The following is a 20243-nucleotide window of genomic DNA, read 5'->3' as shown; positions in this document are numbered from 1 at the left end:
GGTGTCCGTTCCCGATCCGCCAAACCACAGACACCAATGGTGCCCAGGGACTTATGATGGGTTAGTGGGTAAGTGTAAGACATGGCAGCACTGTCTTCAGATACAGATCCATAAACAGGAGCTCAGAGATAGTATTTTGAGACAGTTCTTACGTTTTGAGACAACCATCAGTTGTAATAAGGAATGAGTAATGTATGTATATCCCATCCATCCAACAGCCTATTTCGGAGCCACATAACCCATGCGAAAATCAAAGCTGGCATTTCGTAGCATTACCTGAAGACGTTTCTGTCTTTTTGGACATCAGATCTTCTTTAGACAAACTGAAAACTTTCTCTAACCTGGAAAAGGAGACAAGACATCATGTTGGACAAAATGTAGAAGAAAGCTCGTACTGCCGTGTATGACAACGAAGACCACTGGACTATAGCTGGCACACTGGGTAGGATCCTTTTGTGCGGGAGATCCTGAGCCCCACCGCCATTGCTTGCACAGCTAAGATCGCACATACACAACCCACATGATTTTGGCTGTAAAATAATGTAAAATCCCTTCTAATAATGAGCGGTTCATTTCATGTCACCCGGTGTCCCCCGAGCCCAGATGTAAAGAGACTGCTCATCTCTGGGGTCTTAGAAGAATACCTGTTATTCTTCTTCTAAAGTAACCCAGAGGACACGCTGATAGGACAAACCCTGCAGAGGATGAGTCCACAAGTTCAATTTCCCAGATTTCCAAAATGAGGGAACGGTGTCCACAGAACAGAGTTTCCCAACCAAGGTTTCTTAAGAGAACTCCCTCGAGTGACATTTTCTCCTCATCGGTGGTCCCGTATGTGCCATCAGATGTTGTGACGCTGTACTTACTTGGACTGTATACCTTTCCATAGCATAGACTGTCTCTGGACCACGTCTGGATGCTTCTTCATAAAATCTTCATCAAAGGGCAGCATAAACTCCCAGCCTTTGTTAATTCTGGGTATGGCTATCTGGTCCAGGAAATCCTTCACGTCTTCTTGGCAGAGCTAGGAAAAAAAACAAGAATGCAACCTACGTTCGTAGCATTAATACTTAGCAGTATACACTACGATTGCTGTAAGATATGGGCAAAGTGATTTACAGAATCCGGGACAGTGATCCATGGCCATCGGCCGACTTCCTACCGGCCGGAAGCTCTGGGGTCTCCTCTGCCCAATAGGCCGGGATAAGGTCATGCGTGTCACTAAAAGCCTAGAAATCAGAGGAGGTAACGAGGACTCCGGAAGGTTCACACGGGCTCCTGTACGATGGCCATGGATCACTGACATGGTCGCTGGACTAGGGTCCATCCTGCCCCCTCCACACCGGCTGTGTGAGATGGAAACTGACAAAGTGTTAGTTGTATTGCGGCACAGCTCCACAGCAGAGCAGACAGCACTATGAGAGGAGAGCTACAACGATGCGTCTGTACTGAGACACAGATCAGTTCTGCTGAGTGTGATTATAACAAGCGATGAGCAGACCTGGTGCTCAACGCCCAACACAAGAGACGGAGACACAGACAGAAGACGTCTGTACCATCTCAAGGCACCTGTAACCGTCTGACTAAAAATCCTTGGTACCATCATTGCCCCCATCATTCCGAACGGCAGCAAAGTCTGGGTCCAGTCTCATACCCAAACTGGTCACGTCGGGACATTGGGCCTACAGAAATATTCCACCTAGAGTCCTGCAAACACCTCCTCCAAGTCCATCAGGGCACATCCAACAGGTCCTACCGTCCGGTGCTGGGCAGATTCCCACTGCACCTTGCGGATCCAGAAGAAGGCGCCGTCATTCAAGGCTCATCTACAAAGTAGTAGTCCCAGATCCTACAATCACAAAGCGCCCCCAACACCGAAAACCAGCCTGACCAAGCCACCAACCTACATGGCCTGACAAAAGGTGAAATATGGAAGATGGCACACACAGGCAAAGAGGAACAGCTCAGCGTCTGGAGGAACGACATGAACAAATCACAGAAACTGACGCTATACCAGAACCTATAGAGATAACTCCTCCTTTTATGTAAAATAATCCCTAGAGGCGGATTCTCTTTGAGATCTATGTCCGGCCCATAGATCTTAATAGCTCATTTAGAATAAAAAAATTTGGATTTCTCTAGAAGAAGACATCAGATCGCAGGTATCAAGGTGTCATTTTATTCAGCTTCCTATGACATACATGTCCACATAGACGGCTTAGGAAGGTGGATCCTACTGACAGATTTAAGTGGTGTAATAACAATGAACGTAGCCAACACCAGTCGCTGCTGTTAGAGGTAGGTGCCGGCTACATAACACCGCCACATGTGCTACACAACGGTGAGGATACGTCCATCATACCCATTCCGCCTGGATGTTACTCTTATAGTGGTCTTACCTTTGTCACTGTGGCCACCTCCTTCCGCACCACCCAGCGATCTTGTGTGAACTTCCACATCTACAAAAGACAATCAGCAGTGACAATGCTTTGCTCTGCATCTTATTAAGTGATGGCTTCACTCTTGGATATGCCATGACTTCATGATCTCCGGGATCAATACTAAAAATAAGAGAGGCTCAGCACTGATTCCCCTTCACAAGTTTTTCCTACTCAGCAGCCCCCTCCCCAACACGTGGCTGTGAAGGGAATTGCAGTAGTCGCCATTCATCTGACTGGAGAGGTCTTGCAGCTGTGGTCATTATTACAGGAAAAAACTTAAGGGGCTGCAGTCTAAAAAACGTATGGGGGGTCCCAGAGGGGGAATCTAACTTCATGCCATCACTTAATGAGACAGGAATGCCCCTAAGTGATCTATGCAGCTACAGGACATGTACAGTGCAGTAGGGCCTAGGTAAAAAATGCATTAAAAAAATGAAGAGAAGCCTCTTCTAAAAGCCACATATACAAAATCCAGTGTCCAATATGAATGAATGATATTTAAAGAGCATTAATCCATTCAGGCAAACTGTATCAAAAAGCCTCATGTCTTTACTGCCTCATCCCAACACCAAATTAAAATAACTTTTGGGGCAGAAACAAGTCTACTATGTCCAGATTCTCATACTCTGTAACTTGCCATCCACTCTTTTTGAGTGTGTGGGTTCCTCTTAAATCAGCATTCTGCCGGCACTATAGGTGCTGGAACTCCCTCCCCTTTACTTCCTATAATGGAGGGCTCCTGCCCTCCGCTGCCTCTGTGTAGTTTAAAAAATTGGTAGCAGAGAGACAAATATCAGGCCCACGTGTATTGTGTCATATATATATATATATATATACTTACAACAAAATCTCTTCCACGGCACAAAACCTCAGCGGAGACCCCACTGTGAGGGCTGGACGACTCTTTTGGGTACACAACATCGCTGGAGTAAAAACAAAGAATAAAGATTTATTTATTTTTTTCCAGAACGGTTTAGAAAATAATAAAAAATAAAAGAACAGATTGGATTCTTTGGGCAACAAGGCAAATTTCTGGCACTACAATGAAGGATAATATTCCATTAATGTAGGGAAATTCTACAATTTCAAGTATAAGTCAAACATATTCTTGACTTTCAGGACAGAATTGTGCTTTAGTAGAAAAGAATCTGCAGAGATCACAAATATTAGTAAATTGATGCATATTAATAAGGGGGAGGAGACGCAGATCGCTGGACACTGCGCCGCTCACCTCTTCACCACCCAGTTTCCCTGCACCAACATCGCCACCTGCTGTATGCACCGCAGAACTGCAATAGATTCGGTTCCCGCTGCCATTAACCCCATCAGATTTGCAAACGGAATTACTTTAACTGCAGAGAAAAAATAAAAAAAGTTATACATTTCATAGAAAAAACAAACATAGGAAACAATTGTAAAAATTATTTAATCCAATAGATATTGGGAATTGTGACGTCGCCAGGTATCCAACCTGAACCAAGACCTCACGGCACATGACATTGTGGCTTTCCGCTCCTGCATTCTAGGGCAGACATACCATTTTTCATCAAGATCTTGATTTGATCGGCCAGTGGTAAAGTCCTCAGTTGAGCCATGGATAACACGTTGCTCGGAGCTACAGGCTTTTCCCTGTATGGGGGGGAAATACACAATTACTCAGAAATCAAATACATTTTTTCTATCCTGGCTGACGTGAATTACCGACATTTCTTCTTAAAGGCATTTACATATAGTAAAAATAAACTGAACTTAAAGGGGTTGGATGATGAGAATAATTCTCTCCTGTCCGCAGGATAGGTGATAACGTGTTGCTACATGGAAAGCGGACCCTTCAATCCTGCAATGATCGGCAAAGCACATATGCTTGACCGCCGATCCGCTGAGCGCTGCACATGGTTATCATTTCCGGCAGTCCCATACAAAATGAATGGAGCGGAGACTGGATGTCCAACCTGCCGCCATGTTTTGTAAACAACGAACCAAACACAGAGCAATCGTAGCCAATGCACAATATGCAGTAGTCTGACCCGGCTAGGGACCACCATAATGCATGACACAGATGGAAGCCCCTGCAGTCAGCTGTGGACATGACTGGCCCCCCAACCGCTCCTAACCATGTAGAGACCCCGCGTTTCCCCCATTGTCGATTGATACTCCACCTCCCCATTCATAAATGTGACAGTCAGTAAGCGGACGGTCTAGTAAAAATCGCTATAATATCCATAAAGGACATTATGTGGAACCCGATGGGTGCCTGGCATCCAGGGCCGATCAGTTTTCTGATCCCATACATTTCCCAGGTGGGAGCCAGCAGTCAGACACCGGGTCATCAAACATTCATGGCATACGAAACCGAGGAACGACAAACTACTTACGTTTCTTCCTGAACGCTGGGAGGCATCAGCATCTGGAGATACTCACTGAAATACAAGACAGAGCGAACAGACTGCATAAACTGAATGTACAGAAAAACTAGATTGCTCCTGTAAGAATATATTTTTTTTTATTATATATGCTATTTTATCACAGCACCTGTAGTGACTAAAAAGGGATAGAACTTCACATATTGTGCGTTTCCTGCTTTAGAACCCACAGATGATCAGCGCGGGTAGGGCAGATGTCGCACATGATCAGCGCGGGCAGGGAAGATGTCGCACATGATCAGCGCGGGCAAGGAAGACGTCGCACACGATCAGCGCGGGCAGGGCAGACGGCGCACATGATCAGCGCAGGCAGGGCAGACGCCGCACATGATCAGCGCGGGCACGGCAGACGGCGCACATGATCAGCGCAGGCAGGGCAGATGCCGCACATGATCAGCGCGGGCACGGCAGACGGCGCACATGATCAGCGCGGGCACGGCAGACGCCGCACATGATCAGCGCGGGCACGGCAGACGCCGAACATGATCAGCGCGGGCAGGGCAGACGCCGCATATGATCAGCGCGGGCACGGCAGACGGCGCACATGATCAGCGGGGGCAGGACAGACGCCGCACATGATCAGCGGGGGCAGAGCAGACGCCGCACATGATCAGCGGGGCACGGCAGATGCCGCACATGATCAGCGCAGGCAGGGCAGACGTCGCACATGATCAGCGCGGGCACGGCAGACGCCACACATGATCATGATCAGCGTGGGCAGAAGCCACAAATGCTTACCTGGAAGATTTCATTAATTCTTGGCTTTCGGTCATCGTTTGATTTTGGCAAAGCAGATATTGTTTCTCATGTTCTGATCGACTGTCCTAAAAGAATAATGTGTAAATAAAAATTTTAATTGCTTCTTCTCAACAAGTTTATTTGCATCTTTTATGTTACGCTGGGAAATGCTCCACCGTCTACCCCTTACCTTGATCCCACAGTAATGCAGATGCACCCAGGACTCCTCCGCTTGCTTCTTCTGCAGAAATTCATAGGATTGCGCCCTCCTCTGTTTCGCCTGCTCAGTTTCAGGGCGGGAAAAACGTACCTGCAAGGGGATAAAGCGACATTTACAAAGAAAAACTGATCGGAGTGACTAATGAGAAGAAATACAGCGTAACTCATGTCTGCATCGCCTCTATACCTTGATCGCTAAATATCCCAAACATTTCATGAAGAGATTTCACATATCAGACCATGCAGACAGAATAACCTGCTGGAAATGGAAAAAGCAGACATCTACAAATTGTGTCCAAGACCGTAAACAACGGACAACTCGGCGGAACCAACCGACCCCGATATAAGTCAGTGCCCTCCACCGAGCGCCATTTGTGTGTCCTGTCTGATAGACGTCACGACACAGAACAGGTATAAATCAATGGAAACCCAAGACAAAGATGTGTAACACTAAGAATATGAAGAGTCGCCATAAGACTTACAGTTACTTGCTTGACGTCATCCTCACCTTCATCCTGGGAGGAATCACCAGCAGCTGATAAGACAAAGCAATAAGTAATTGTTATAACGCTGGAAGCGAGTGGTCAGATCTCTGCCGTGAATGCGCCATCACTATGGCCTACCATCATTTGCGGCCTCTCGCTCTCGATATTTGCTATCCGCTTTATCTAAATATGTGAAACTGGGCCGTAACTGTAAAATCCCGTGCAGAGGGGTCACGTGAATTTCACCTGCATCGGAGAGAAAACAAAAAGTTATTGCACAAAAGAACGAGGACATTTAAAAAGGAGTGGACAACCCCTTTAAGGACTATACGGATGAATATTGATAAATTGGGATCTCCAGCACTTCGTAAAGGGAAGGAAAATAATTCCCAGGGATCCAGCAGCACTAATATCAAATGGTACTGGATGCACTGCCGGCAGGACAAGATGCAGCAGTCCTGTCCTATTGTAACCACATGCATGCTGCAGCCAATCACCGTCCTTAGGGGGTCACCTGTTATCCAAGCTGCCATCACCACTGAACATGGTCAGTACGTCATTACTGCAGGATAATGATTGCCTAACAGGAAATGCCAGCATGTGTTCAGTCTGTCAAATAGCTGCGAGACCCGAACATATAATTCGAGCACAGCGGAGACATTTGGTCAGCACCCGAGCATGCTCAGATAACACCTCATCCCAGCACAGTCGCTCATCACTAGAGTTTGATTATATTAATTCATGGATTTCTCTGCTTTGAGGCCATTTAATAAAAGGTGCAGACAGCCGATTGTGGGGGTACCAGATGTCAGACGCCACTGAGCCGACCTGAAAAAGAAAGATTATTCAACAATTGTACCTTTTCGATAAAATCCAACCGCATAGCGAGACGTGCCGCCTGCAGCTTGTATGGAGGAGAAAGTCTGTTTGTCCATAAGTTTTCTAGAACAAAATTGGTGAGAAAAAAAAAAAAAGACATTCAATATAATAAAATTACCCCAAATTACTTGCAAAACCGTTACATTGGGCGTGCAATCATTACCCCCAATAATGCTTGGAGGATATACCGTATTTTTCAGACTATAACACGCACTTTTTTGCAGCAGAGGTGTGCCGATGCTGCGACGGTGGGTGGTGTGGAGTGCACCTGAGCAGGGTCCTTTCTTCAGGATTCCGGCGCAGGGAAACCAGTGATGCACTCTGCTCACAGTGGACACCGGGCCGTGGCACAGCCACATTTCTGCCACTGGCATCCTGAAGAAGGGACCCTGCTCCGTGATCCGCATCATCGCACCCCGGGACTGCAGCATTGCCCCACTTCTGCCACCACCGGCTTTCTGAGGAAGGAACCCTGCCTTCAAGACTCCACTGTACCACCGCCGGCTCTCAGGTAAGTTACTCTAAATTCGGACAATAAGAAGGACCCCCATCTTATAAAAAAAAATAAAAAATTCTGCTATTTTCAACCACAAAATTTGGGGTGCGTCTTATGGTCTGGTGCGTCTTATAGTCTGAAAAATATGGTATATGTTACACACAGAAATGTATATGGTGAGAATAACCTCTGTACTTACGAGGAGTAGGTGCTGGTCTCATCATTGCAGGTTCCATCTACATTTAGTGCAATCTGTTCCCCTTTACTACGGCAGTAATTAGGGCTGATTGTATTAATGGCCATGTCAATTTCCACCTGAAAGCACGCAGAAGGCAATGTAAGTGCGGTCACATTCTGTAAGAGTCACTAAAGATGACAGATTTAGTTTGTATCTCGCACCTTTTGTTGCTTTGGTTTAATCCTCGCTGACAGATGTGGGACGCCATCATAGCTCATCAGTGACGGTCGGATCGGATACTGGGAATAGGAAAGAAACAAATGTTCCACCGAGCTCCGTTCACACATTCAGACGTCTGCCGCTTGTCACAAATACAGTATAAAAAAACAATTCTACCATGTCTTTTGTTTGATTTTTTTACTTTGTGCTTACTGCATTTACTGTCCTATAAAAATTTACAGCTTTAATGTTACTACCTTGAAAAAAAATCTGATGTTTCATTATTTTATGTATCACCATTTTTTACAGACCCATAACTTTTTCTTTTCTTTTCCTTCAATGCAGCTTCAAAGGGCTTGTTCTTTTGTGTATGGAATACATATGACTTTTTGATTGTTTATTTCATTATTTTATATTTTTTTCGAGAAAAGGGCAATAACATTTTTTTTTTAATTTTAATATTTTCAGAATGGGAAAAGGAAGGAGTTTAGGATTTTTATATACCGTATTTTTTATTTATTTATTATTTTACACACAGCTGCCACATTTCCACCCGATAGCAAGAAAGCACTAGAAATAAAAACAGTGAGCATTGGCAAGTTTTTAGCACATTTTCAGGGGCGCGCAGCCCCTTTTAAGGACGTGCATACGCAGTTGTGTCTTGTACTTCCATTTTTTTTTTCCCTTTTTAACAACTTTAATATGTCAACTCTTATACCAGAGATTGCTCCTAATGAGCGGGGAGGCACGTCCCCTCCACCAGGGCTGTGGAGTCGGAGTCAATTTTGGTGGAGTCTGTGTCATGGAAATTGAGGAGTCGGAGGTTTGGCTTACTGACTCCACAGCCCTGCCCTCCACATACACGGCCGCTATAGGTTTCCACTATATGAAATAACTAGACGACAACAACAGAAAAAGTGGCCACAAATACAAATGACACAACTGGTTAGTAATATGTAATCAAGCCTAGGAGCATACCTGGAATAAGTACAGCTTCTCCGCCAGGCTTTTGGCCAGATACACATCAAGCTGCAAAATAATAAGGGTCAGTAAGGCTACAATATGGCTAATACGTAAGGCTACAATATGGCTAATACGTAAGGCTACAATATGGCTAATACGTATGGCTACAATAAGGCAGTAATGTATCTTCTGACATGCGAGGCCACATCTGTGGCCATCTGTCCTGCCTAGTTCATCCTGCGGATATTATGCCCACGGTGGCGTGATTGATGTCCCAGCAAAGCCCTCGCCGCCTCCTCCCTGCACCGCAAATTCTGCACATTCGCCCAACTCTGCAAGAGCAGTGCAGTCACGGAGCTGAGGAGGAGGACAGCGCTTTCCTGGGACATCCCTCGCTCCTTTGTGGTGTGACATTGGCAGGAGAAGCTGGGCTGATCCTCACTGACTGCCTTGGACTAGTCAGGTCATTACTGTATAACTTGTAAGGCCCGGAAATTTGCTGAAAAAGCGGGGAACTTTGGCTAAACAGTAGGAGTGATGAGACTGGGGGTAAGAAAGATGCAGCGCTCACATCATGGAATCCTGCTGACATTGGATCTACAGACTTGTTAAGTGATCCGCCATAAAAACCATCAACTGTCATCAGATCGGGGATCCCGTGGCCCCAGCTGCCCAAACTTCCGCACATATATGGGATTATTAATAATGGCGATATACTGATGGCTCCACTTACCTCTTGTATAATTGGGTCGTCATCTTCATTTTCCATACTACTGTGAGACAAACCAACGCCCTGCTCCACACCGGACAGAACGATGGTACCTAAACACATCACGGCACACATTGAGGTTACTACCATGTGAAGCAGTTTTCTCACTTACATTACATGCACATGTCGTCTTTTTCAGGCAGGTTCTGCCTGAAAAAAAAAATGTAAAAAAAAAAAACAAGAACACCAAAAATAATGAATATATGGAAAGCAAACCTGATACTGAAAGGGAATGTGGATTGTGATGATGATGTTGTACAGCGCTGTGGAATGATGGCGCTATATAAGCGACTAAATTACAATGGTGTCCAAAAGTCCTGCGGCGTGAAGAAAACTATATGTTTCATACTTCTGCATCTCTACAGTGAAACTGGTGGAACAGATATGTTTTTGTAATCCCTCATTGTATGCCATACTCATTTTTGAATGTCCCAAGTGTATAAATTGTTATGGCATGCGCGTTTTTGATAATTTTTTTACAGCATAACCATACCTACACTAGTACAGAATGGTGAACAGGTTTCTAAGTTCATTAACTTCCAATGCAAGTTCACACAGACTTAAATTTTACTTTTTTAAGATCTATTATTTTTTATTTAATTCAGAGTGTTGAGCAGAAGGCAGCCTTTTCTTATGTTATGTTAAGTTATGTTTGGTCACAAGAACCTCATCTGTGATTGGCTCATTTTGGATCTGAAGCTGTACAATATTTAGTTCTGCTTTCAATCCCCATATTATTGCAATAATTTCAGGCAAAACTGCTTCAAAAGCTAAAAATATTACAGGGAGAGAATGCAAAATTGTATTCTGAACAAAACCATATATAATATGTCATATTAGCATCGAAGATATTCAACAGAAAACGTTTAAAACTTGAAAAATCAAATCAATTTATCCTATGCAGGACTTTTGAACACCACTGTAAATACAAAGAAAAAAAAAAGAATTGGCAAATCTTATCTTATAAACACACTCTGCACATTGCAGCAATTAGGCTATGTATCCAAATCTGCAGCAAAATCCGATGCCGACCTTCAGGTTTCTGCTGCGGATTTGTTGCACAACTCTACACTGCAAAGGGTGAAATCTGTAATGAAAATCCTCAGCATAAAGGGGATAGGTGTCGTTGTCAAATCTCCCATACAGTCAATTTAGGAAGATTTTCTTGGCAGCGCGTGGATACGATTTTTGACCCCAACAATGGTGTCATAATAATGCTGACTCACTGATGCTCCAGGAGATTATTTACCTCAGGGTTCGGCCGGCTACTGAGATTATTTACCTCAGGGCTCGGCCGGCTACTAAGATTATTTACCTCAGGGCTCGGCCGGCTACTAAGATTATTTACCTCAGGGCTCGGCCGGCTACTAAGATTATTTACCTCAGGGCTCGGCCGGCTACTAAGATTATTTACCTCAGGGCTCGGCCGGCTACTAAGATTATTTACCTCAGGGCTCGGCCGGCTACTAAGATTATTTACCTCAGGGCTCGGCCGGCTACTAAGATTATTTACCTCAGGGCTCGGCCGGCTACTGAGATTATTTACCTCAGGGCTCGGCCGGCTACTGAGATTATTTACCTCAAGGCTCGGCTGGCTACTAAGATTATTTACCTCAGGGCTCGGACGGCTACTGAGATTATTTACCTCAGGGCTCGGCCGGCTACTAAAGGTACCGTCACACTGAACGATATCGCTAGCGATCCGTGACGTTGCAGCGTCCTGGCTAGCGATATCGTTGTGTTTGACACGCAGTAGCGATCAGGATCCTGCTGTGCCATCGTTGGTCAGAGCAGAAAGTCCAGAACTTTATTTCGTCGCTGGACTCCCGCAGACATCGCTGAATCGGCGTGTGTGACACCGATTCAGCGATGTCTTCGCTGGTAACCAGGGTAAACATCGGGTTACTAAGTGCAGGGCTGCGCTTAGTAACCCAATGTTTACCCTGGTTACCAGCGTAAACGTAAAAAAAAAAAAACACTACATACTTACATTCCGGTGTCTGTCCCCCGGCGCTGTGCTTCTCTGGACTGTGTAAGCGCCGGCCGGAAAGCAGAGCACAGCGGTGACATCACCGCTCTGCTTTCCAGCTGGCGCTCACAGTCAGTGCAGGAAAGCACAGCGCCGGGGGACAGACACCGGAATGTAAGTATGTAGTGTTTGTTTTCTTTTATGTTTACGCTGGTAACCAGGGTAAACATCGGGTTACTAAGCGCGGCCCTGCGCTTAGTAACCCGATGTTTATCCTGGTTACCAGGGGACTTCGCATAGTTGGTCGCTGGAGAGCTGTCTGTGTGACAGCTCTCCAGCGACACTGCAGCGATCGGGATCGTTGTCTAGATCGCTGCAGCATCGCTAAATGTGACGGTACCTTAAGATTATTTACCTCTGGGCTCGGCCGGCTACTAAGATTATTCACCTCAAGGCTCGGCCGGCTACTGAGATTATTTACCTCAGGGCTCGGCCGGCTACTAAGATTATTTACCTCAAGGCTCGGCCGGCTACTGAGATTATTTACCTCAGGACTCGGCCGGCTACTGAGATTATTTACCTCAGGACTCGGCCGGCTACTGAGATTATTTACCTCAGGGTTCGGCCGGCTATGATGTCCACGGGAGATCCAGCGACGAAACAAAGTTCTGGACTTTATTCAGCGACCAACGATCTCCCAGCAGGGGCCTGATCGTTGGTCGCTGTCACACATAACGATTTTATTAACGATATCGTTGCTACGTCACAAAAAGCAACGATATCGTTAACAATATCGTTATGTGTGAAGGTACCTTAAGATTATTTACCTCAGGGCTCAGCCGGCTACTAAGATTATTTACCTCAGGGTTCGGCCGGCTACTGAGATTATTTACCTCAGGGCTCAGCCGGCTACTAAGATTATTTACCTCAGGGTTCGGCCGGCTACTGAGATTATTTACCTCAGGGCTCGGCCAGCTACTGAGATTATTGCACAGGAACAATGGCTATAATGGGTCCATAGCTGACATAGTGTACACAAATAATCTCACATATAGCGTGACCAAAAATGAATGATCCCCACTATGGTACTATGTAAAACCAATATTTTATTAAACAAAACAATCCAAAAACAGTATATACAATAAAATAACTGCATGTAACTATAAAGTGCAAATTCTGCAGACGAGGGACTATAATGCCATAGGTAATCTCTCAAAAAATGCAGGCCAATATATGCATAGGTATACAATAATCTGACAATATATAACCAAACCCCAATAAGAATAACAGTGATCTCTCAGCAGTATAAGCAAGGGGGAACAGTGCCAGTACTACAGCAGGTAAATAAACCTATCTGTATATCCTATTCCCTAGCACAGCCTAGACTAATGATATTTGTAAGGTATATGAGGTGTACGGCTAAGATGGCAATAGTGAGTTACCTGGTAATTGGCCCGTGAAGACACCTCGTCGTCCCTCTGCCCCGACGCGCGTTTCGCAATGCTTCTTCGGGATATACTGTATATACTGTTTTTGGATTGTTTTGTTTAACCCCTTAATGACCGCCAATACGTCTTTTAACTGACCTGAGATATAGGAGAATAGTATCCCCATACAGATGACCATCCAGCATCTGTCAGCTGTACACTATAGTTGACAACTTGCTGCACCAACCACGATCAGTATTTGCACCATCTAAATCTGTTTAACCCCTTAGATGCTGCTGTCAATAGTGACTACATCATTATAAATGGTTAACAGAGTGTGGGGGCTTCTTCTTTGTCCCAATTGGTGCACTCAGATCATGATTTTGTGGTCCTGATGTTTGCCATAGCAATTCATGGCCAAATAGCGGCCTTAAGGTACCTTCACACATAACGATATTGTTAACGATATCGTTGCTATTTGTGACGTAGCAACGATATCGTTAATGAAATCGTTATGTGTGACAGCGACCAACGATCAGGCCCCTGCTGGGAGATCGTTGGTCGCTGAATAAAGTCCAGAACTTTATTTCGTCGCTGGATCTCCCGTGGACATCGCTGGATCGGCGTGTGTGACACCGATCCAGCGATGTCTTCACTGGTAACCAGGGTAAACATCGGGTAACTAAGCGCAGGGCCGCGCTTAGTAACCCGATGTTTACCCTGGTTACCATGCTAAAAGTAAAAAAAAACAAACACTAGATACTTACCTACAGCTGTCTGTCCTCCAGCGCTGTGCTCTGCTCTCCTCCTGTACTGTCTGTGCGCCGGAAAGCAGAGCGGTGACGTCACCGCTCTGCTTTCCGGCTCACAGACAGTACAGGAGGAGAGCAGAGAAGCAGAGCACAGCGCTGGAGGACAGACAGCTGTAGGTAAGTATCTAGTGTTTGTTTTTTTTTACTTTTAGCATGGTAACCAGGGTAAACATCGGGTTACTAAGCGCGGCCCTGCGCTTAGTTACCCGATGTTTACCCTGGTTACCGGCATCGTTGGTCGCTGGAGAGCGGTCTGTGTGACAGCTCTCCAGCGACCAAACAGCGACGCTGCAGCGATCCGGATCGTTGTCGGTATCGCTGCAGCGTCGCTTAATGTGAAGGGGCCTTTAGAGTCTGACGGCTGTAGTAATCTGTTTAGTAGCTAGAGACATTTAGGTGGTAAAAATACACATTTTCATTCCTGTCATACCACTTTGCATTAATTCCTGTAAAGCACCTGAAGCGTTAATAAACTACCTGACAGCAGTTTTCAATATGTTTAGGGGTGCTGTTTTTAAAATGGTATCACGTTTGTGGGTTTCCCAATATATGGGACCCCTAAAGTCACTTCAAACATGGATAAGTCCCTAAAAAAATAAATTTTGTAAATTTCTTTGAAAAAATGAAAAATTGCTGCTACATTTTTAAACCTCCTAAAATGCTAACAAAATAAAATAACATTTTACAAATGGTCCTGGTGTAAAGCAGACATGTGGGAAATGCTAGTTATTAATGGTTTGCTGTTGTATGACTATCTGGATTAAAGGGATAATCATTCAAATTTAGAAAATTGCTAATTTTTTTTACATTTTTCTCAAATTTTTGATATTTTTTTATAAATAAACACAAAAAATGTTGAACTAAATTTACCGTTATCATAAAGTATGTGTCACGAAAAAACAATCTCAAACTCACTGGGATTTGTTGAAGCGTTGCAGAGTTATTACCACATAAAGTGACACTGGTCAGATTTCAAAAATTTGGCTCGGTCACTAAGGGGTTAATAAAATATTGGTTTTACATAGTACCATAGTGGGGATGATTCATTTTTGGTCACGCTATATGTGAGATTATCGTATGGAATGGTACAATACCCACCATATGGTAGGGGTTAGTAATTATTGAGCAATTGGTTGTGAATACATAGTGTACACAAGTCTGTTATACTTTCATACGCGCCCTAATGGGAAGGAGAAGCTGGAACATTTTTTTTCTCATTTTACACAGAAGAAAAATGGACACAAAAATGAATAAAAATCAGATCCAGCCCACTGGAAGGAAAAAAGTCTGGGAGGTTTTGGACATCAATGTTTCATTCGTAGGGCTTAAACCTTTGTGATCCTCGCCAATCCACACAATGCCGGACATGCGCCTCAGCTTCTGTTTCTACAGATTGCTGTACAAATATTGTGCCTAGGACAGGTACTAAAGGTCAGTCCCATTCAAGTGATTAGGGACAGCCACCCATACAGACTATCCAAGGTGGGGGGCGAGTGTGACAGCCCCATACATTCTGCTTATTATTGGCGAGGGTCACAGGGGTCAATATTTAGCTCTGATAAAGCACTTAAAAGGGTCAACATTTCACTAGATGCCCACCAACCCTGTGTGAATGGAGCCATAAAACGTGTGTGTGACTTAAAGGGAACCTGTCACCCCCCCAGGCGTTTGTAACTAAAAAGAGCCACCTTGTGCAGCACTAATGCTGCATTCTGACAAGTTGGCTCTTTTAGTTCGGGTCCCTGGCACTGCTGCAATAATCGTTTTTGAAATTTGTCCCTCATACCGTGAAATCGCCAGGGAGGCTGGTCTTTCCCCCGTAATCCAGACGCCTTGTATCCGTCACTCAGGGCCTCTGCGCGCCGCCTCTTCCTTCATTATCGTCCCGGGTGCCTGCGCTGTAAGTTCGAAGGGCAGTGCAATTGTGCATGCCCCCCCAAAAAATAACAGCGCAGGCGCCGAGGACGATAAAGCAGCAAGAGGAGGCGGCGCCCAGCGCGCAGAGGCCATAATTGACGGCTGTGGTGCGTCTGGATAAGGGGGGGAAAGACATGCCCCCGTGGCGATTTCACGGTACGAGGGACAAATTTCAAAAGCGATTATTGCAGCAGTGCCAGGGACCCGAACTAAAAGAGCCATCTTTTTCGAATGCAGCATTAGTGCTGCACAAGATGGCTCTTTTAGTTACAAACGCCTGAGGGGGGGGGGGGGTGACAGGTTCCCTTTAAGGCTTCTTAGGGGTGGCACTGAATACGGGCGACCTCTATTTACTTCAATGGGAGCAGTATCCTGCCCGATTCCATCTCCCACAGGCAGTGAGCGGAGCGGTGGACACACATGCACATGAACAGTCCACTGTTTTCATGATCATTTGTGGATCCCCTTTTATACAAAGTGTAAACAGCAATGAATTAAAGGGACTCTGTCTCCTGAATTTGGCGGGCTATGTAAATGCCCTGTTTTCGGGCATGTTTCTTCCTTTTTCCTCCACTCCATCTTTCCAAAGCCAAAAAACATTACTGTGCATACGCCGGTGCACTATGTCCCGGAACACAGAGAAATTCTTTAGGAACATAGTGCGCCGGCGCATGCGCAGTAATGCATTTCGGCTTTGCCCGCAGTTGGGCAAAGCATACTGCGCGTGCGCGAGACAAGATTGCATTGCGCACGCGTGAACTATGGAGGACACCTACTCCAATTCAGGAAAATATTGCAGACGGCAGGAAAGGATGGTGTGGAGGAAAAAAGAAGAAACACCGTCCATCGGACCGAAAACAGGGCATTTACATAGCCCGCCAAATTCAGGTGACAGAGTCCCTTTAATGGAACATGTCCTCAGAAAATTACTGTACCTATTTTTAAGTCTGGTTATAACTGGTAATTTATTTTTTTTAAATTTCACGATCTTTATTAAAAAAAAAATAAAAATGGTAATCTTGTATTTTTACACTGGGACTTTATTTAGACTCACGTTTCCTGTCCTTTCAAGACCAGCTTTCAGCAGTCTCATTATCATCCCAGGCAGGTTCACAATGACAGATAACGCCTCTATACAGAGCTGAAAACACAGGATCCACCAATCGCAATAGGTGATGTGACAGGCGACCCTGCTTCGCCTCCATTCACGCCAATGACCTTTGCACATGCTCATTAGACACCTTAATTCACAAGGTAGGGTCTAATGTAAATGTCAATTTTCAGGATTAATGGCGTCCTGAAAGCTGAGAAAAACAGGCAATTTCAGGCATCATGTAAGACGACGCTCTGCTGCGCTGAATGCACTTGGGCTCAGAAATCAAGATCCACCGCTGGCAGCTGCCTGTGTAATTGCCGACCAGTGATGTCACAGATGTGCCCGATGGGAGACAAGTCTGGAGACGCTGCAGGCCACTCGCAGTAGCACCAGCAATATGCGACCTGGCGGTGTTGTGTTGAAAAAAATGTCCCCTCTTCATGGCGTCGACCCCGTGGTGTCCAGAGCAATCCGGCAATGACTGCATTCAGGAGAAGACTGGGAATCATCGCTTAAGGGGATTTGCCTCCATTACCCTCTTTCTGTGCACCGTAACGGCCTTTTAGATTGGTGGTGTGAGGTCACAGTTTCTGGACGCCTGGGTTGTAACCTAGTGTGCAAAAGAAGCTGCCAGCAGCGGATACTGACGATACTGGAAAAAGTCTGAACGTTTTGAACATTTTTTCCTCAGTAACGTGTATCCAACCCGTGATTTGCTAAATTTACGGTAGTTATTTTTGCTGTATTGTTGAGCAGCGTGTACATATATATATATATATATATATATATATTTTATATAGATTAGATAGAGATGTACGAATGTCATGGTGGGAGATGTAGCACAAGAAGCCGGGTGGATTTACACTGCAGGAGTCTGTAGGGGCACTGCTCAGAGAGACCGACAGCAGCAAAGGGCAGCAATAGGCAGGGGCAAGCAGGAGCAGGGAATAGCAGGGGGCAGCAATAATTAGTGGCAGAGGGCAGCAATATGCAGGAGCAGCAGCACACAGTGGCAGGGTGCAGCGGTATACAGGGGGCAGTGGTAAGCAGACACTGAATAGCAGCAAGCAGTGGCAAGGGGCAGCGGTAAGCAGAGGCAGGGAATAGCAGGGGGCAGCGGTAAGCAGAGGCAGGGAATAGCAGGGGGCAGCGGTAAGCAGAGGCAGGGAATAGCAGGGGGCAGCGGTAAGCAGAGGCAGGGAATAGCAGGGGGCAGCGGTAAGCAGAGGCAGGGAATAGCAGGGGGCAGCGGTAAGCAGAGGCAGGGAATAGCAGGGGGCAGCGGTAAACAGAGGCAGGGAATAGCAGGGGGCAGCGGTAAGCAGAGGCAGGGAATAGCAGGGGGCAGCGGTAAACAGAGGCAGGGAATAGCAGGGGGCAGCGGTAAGCAGAGGCAGGGAATAGCAGGGGGCAGCGGTAAGCAGAGGCAGGGAATAGCAGGGGGCAGCGGTAAGCAGAGGCAGGGAATAGCAGGGGGCAGCGGTAAGCAGAGGCAGGGAATAGCAGGGGGCAGCGGTGAGCAGAGGCAGGGAATAGCAAGGGCCAGCGGTAAGCAGAGGCAGGGAATAGCAAGGGGCAGCGGTAAGCAGAGGCAGGGAATAGCAGGGGGCAGCGGTAAGCAGAGGCAGGGAATAGCAGGGGGCAGCGGTAAGCAGAGGCAGGGAATAGCAGGGGGCAGCGGTAAGCAGAGGCAGGGAATAGCAGGAGGCAGCGGTGAGCAGAGGCAGGGAATAGCAGGGGCAGCGGTAAGCAGAGGCAGGGAATAGCAGGGGCAGCGGTAAGCAGAGGCAGGGAATAGCAGGAGGCAGCGGTAAGCAGAGGCAGGGAATAGCAGGGGCAGCGGTAAGCAGAGGCAGGGAATAGCAGGAGGCAGCGGTGAGCAGAGGCAGGGAATAGCAGGGGGCAGCGGTAAGCAGAGGCAGGGAATAGCAGGGGGCAGCGGTGAGCAGAGGCAGGGAATAGCAGGGGCAGCGGTGAGCAGAGGCAGGGAATAGCAGGGGGCAGCGGTGAGCAGAGGCAGGGAATAGCAGGGGGCAGCGGTAAGCAGAGGCAGGGAATAGCAGGGGGCAGCGGTAAGCAGAGGCAGGGAATAGCAGGGGGCAGCGGTGAGCAGAGGCAGGGAATAGCAGGGGCAGCGGTGAGCAGAGGCAGGGAATAGCAGGGGGCAGCGGTAAGCAGAGGCAGGGAATAGCAGGGGGCAGCGGTGAGCAGAGGCAGGGAATAGCAGGGGGCAGCGGTAAGCAGAGGCAGGGAATAGCAGGGGCAGCGGTAAGCAGAGGCAGGGAATAGCAGGGGCAGCGGTGAGCAGAGGCAGGGAATAGCAGGGGCAGCGGTGAGCAGAGGCAGGGAATAGCAGGGGGCAGCGGTGAGCAGAGGCAGGGAATAGCAGGGGGCAGCGGTATACAGGGGTAGTGACAGATGGATGATGTAATCACACGGTTGTTATTAGTGACAAGTTCCCGGCAGCTGGAAGATGATGGTCCCGGACATGGCTGTGGGCACGGAATAAAACACAGCCGGGGAGAAGCGTGTGCCCGCGGCCTGTATATCCCCCCGGCCCGGATATCCCCCCTCCGGCCTACCTGCCGCACGCGACTCCCAGACGTTCACTCCCGGCCGAGAGCTCAGGCGGCGGCCATACTGCCTGTAACGCAGACACGTGGGGAGCGGCTCATCCTACCCACAATGCACTGAGCTGTGTGTCTAGCGACATCATCAGTAGGTGGCGCTGTTACCGCATTCAAAAAGTATAAACTCCTAGTGTAGAGGAATAAGCATAAAAACTATCTGGCAGCGGTGGGATTCGAACCCACGCCCCCGAAGAGACTGGAGCCTTAATCCAGCGCCTTAGACCGCTCGGCCACGCTACCTGCTGGTGACTATGTGCTGTGTTTCTGCACAGGTAGTTGTGTCAATCCCACGTGCATCTGAAACATTTTTGTTTTAGATTTTCTTAGAAGAAAATTAATCACTTAGATTTATTGTTTGCTTTAGTAAAAAACTGAAAAAAAAAAAAAACTCCATCCCATATATCTGTCGCGCCACTCTCCCTCCTGTAGATCCGTCGCGCCACTCTCCCTCCTGTAGGTCCGTCGCGCCACTCTCCCTTCTGTAGGTCCGTCGCGCCACTCTCCCTCCTGTAGGTCCGTAGCGCCACTCTCCCTCCTGTAGGTCCGTCGCGCCACTCTCCCTCCTGTAGATCCATCGCGCCA

At 46.9% G+C, this 20243-nt stretch overlaps 1 protein-coding gene and 1 non-coding gene across 2 annotated transcripts in view; both read right to left on the bottom strand.

Moving 5' to 3' along the window:
• The window catches only part of POLR3E (RNA polymerase III subunit E), a 32044-nt gene extending 12345 nt beyond the window's left edge, over nucleotides 1-19699 (bottom strand). The window contains exons 1-17 of the mRNA XM_069734175.1: nucleotides 19614-19699; nucleotides 9775-9863; nucleotides 9057-9107; nucleotides 8081-8158; nucleotides 7881-7996; nucleotides 7166-7248; nucleotides 6445-6552; nucleotides 6304-6356; nucleotides 5793-5912; nucleotides 5603-5688; nucleotides 4817-4861; nucleotides 3979-4070; nucleotides 3673-3793; nucleotides 3283-3364; nucleotides 2400-2459; nucleotides 867-1024; nucleotides 277-341 (exon numbers count right to left, since the gene is read on the bottom strand). Coding sequence (XP_069590276.1) covers nucleotides 277-341; nucleotides 867-1024; nucleotides 2400-2459; nucleotides 3283-3364; nucleotides 3673-3793; nucleotides 3979-4070; nucleotides 4817-4861; nucleotides 5603-5688; nucleotides 5793-5912; nucleotides 6304-6356; nucleotides 6445-6552; nucleotides 7166-7248; nucleotides 7881-7996; nucleotides 8081-8158; nucleotides 9057-9107; nucleotides 9775-9810 — 1354 coding nt within the window. The 5' untranslated portion in view covers nucleotides 9811-9863; nucleotides 19614-19699. The remainder of the gene's footprint in view (nucleotides 1-276; nucleotides 342-866; nucleotides 1025-2399; nucleotides 2460-3282; nucleotides 3365-3672; nucleotides 3794-3978; nucleotides 4071-4816; nucleotides 4862-5602; nucleotides 5689-5792; nucleotides 5913-6303; nucleotides 6357-6444; nucleotides 6553-7165; nucleotides 7249-7880; nucleotides 7997-8080; nucleotides 8159-9056; nucleotides 9108-9774; nucleotides 9864-19613) is intronic.
• A 120-nt stretch (nucleotides 19700-19819) lies between these two features.
• TRNAL-AAG (transfer RNA leucine (anticodon AAG)) lies at nucleotides 19820-19901 on the bottom strand. The gene has a single exon. It is a non-coding gene; the product is annotated as a tRNA-Leu (tRNA).
• Nucleotides 19902-20243: the final 342 nt, after the last annotated feature.

The sequence above is a fragment of the Ranitomeya imitator genome, chromosome 7 (genome assembly GCF_032444005.1).
Source record: "Ranitomeya imitator isolate aRanImi1 chromosome 7, aRanImi1.pri, whole genome shotgun sequence".
Taxonomy (NCBI): domain Eukaryota; kingdom Metazoa; phylum Chordata; class Amphibia; order Anura; family Dendrobatidae; genus Ranitomeya; species Ranitomeya imitator.
The sequence above is the reverse complement of the archived record's forward strand: the minus strand, read 5'-3'. Positions and strand labels throughout refer to the sequence as shown.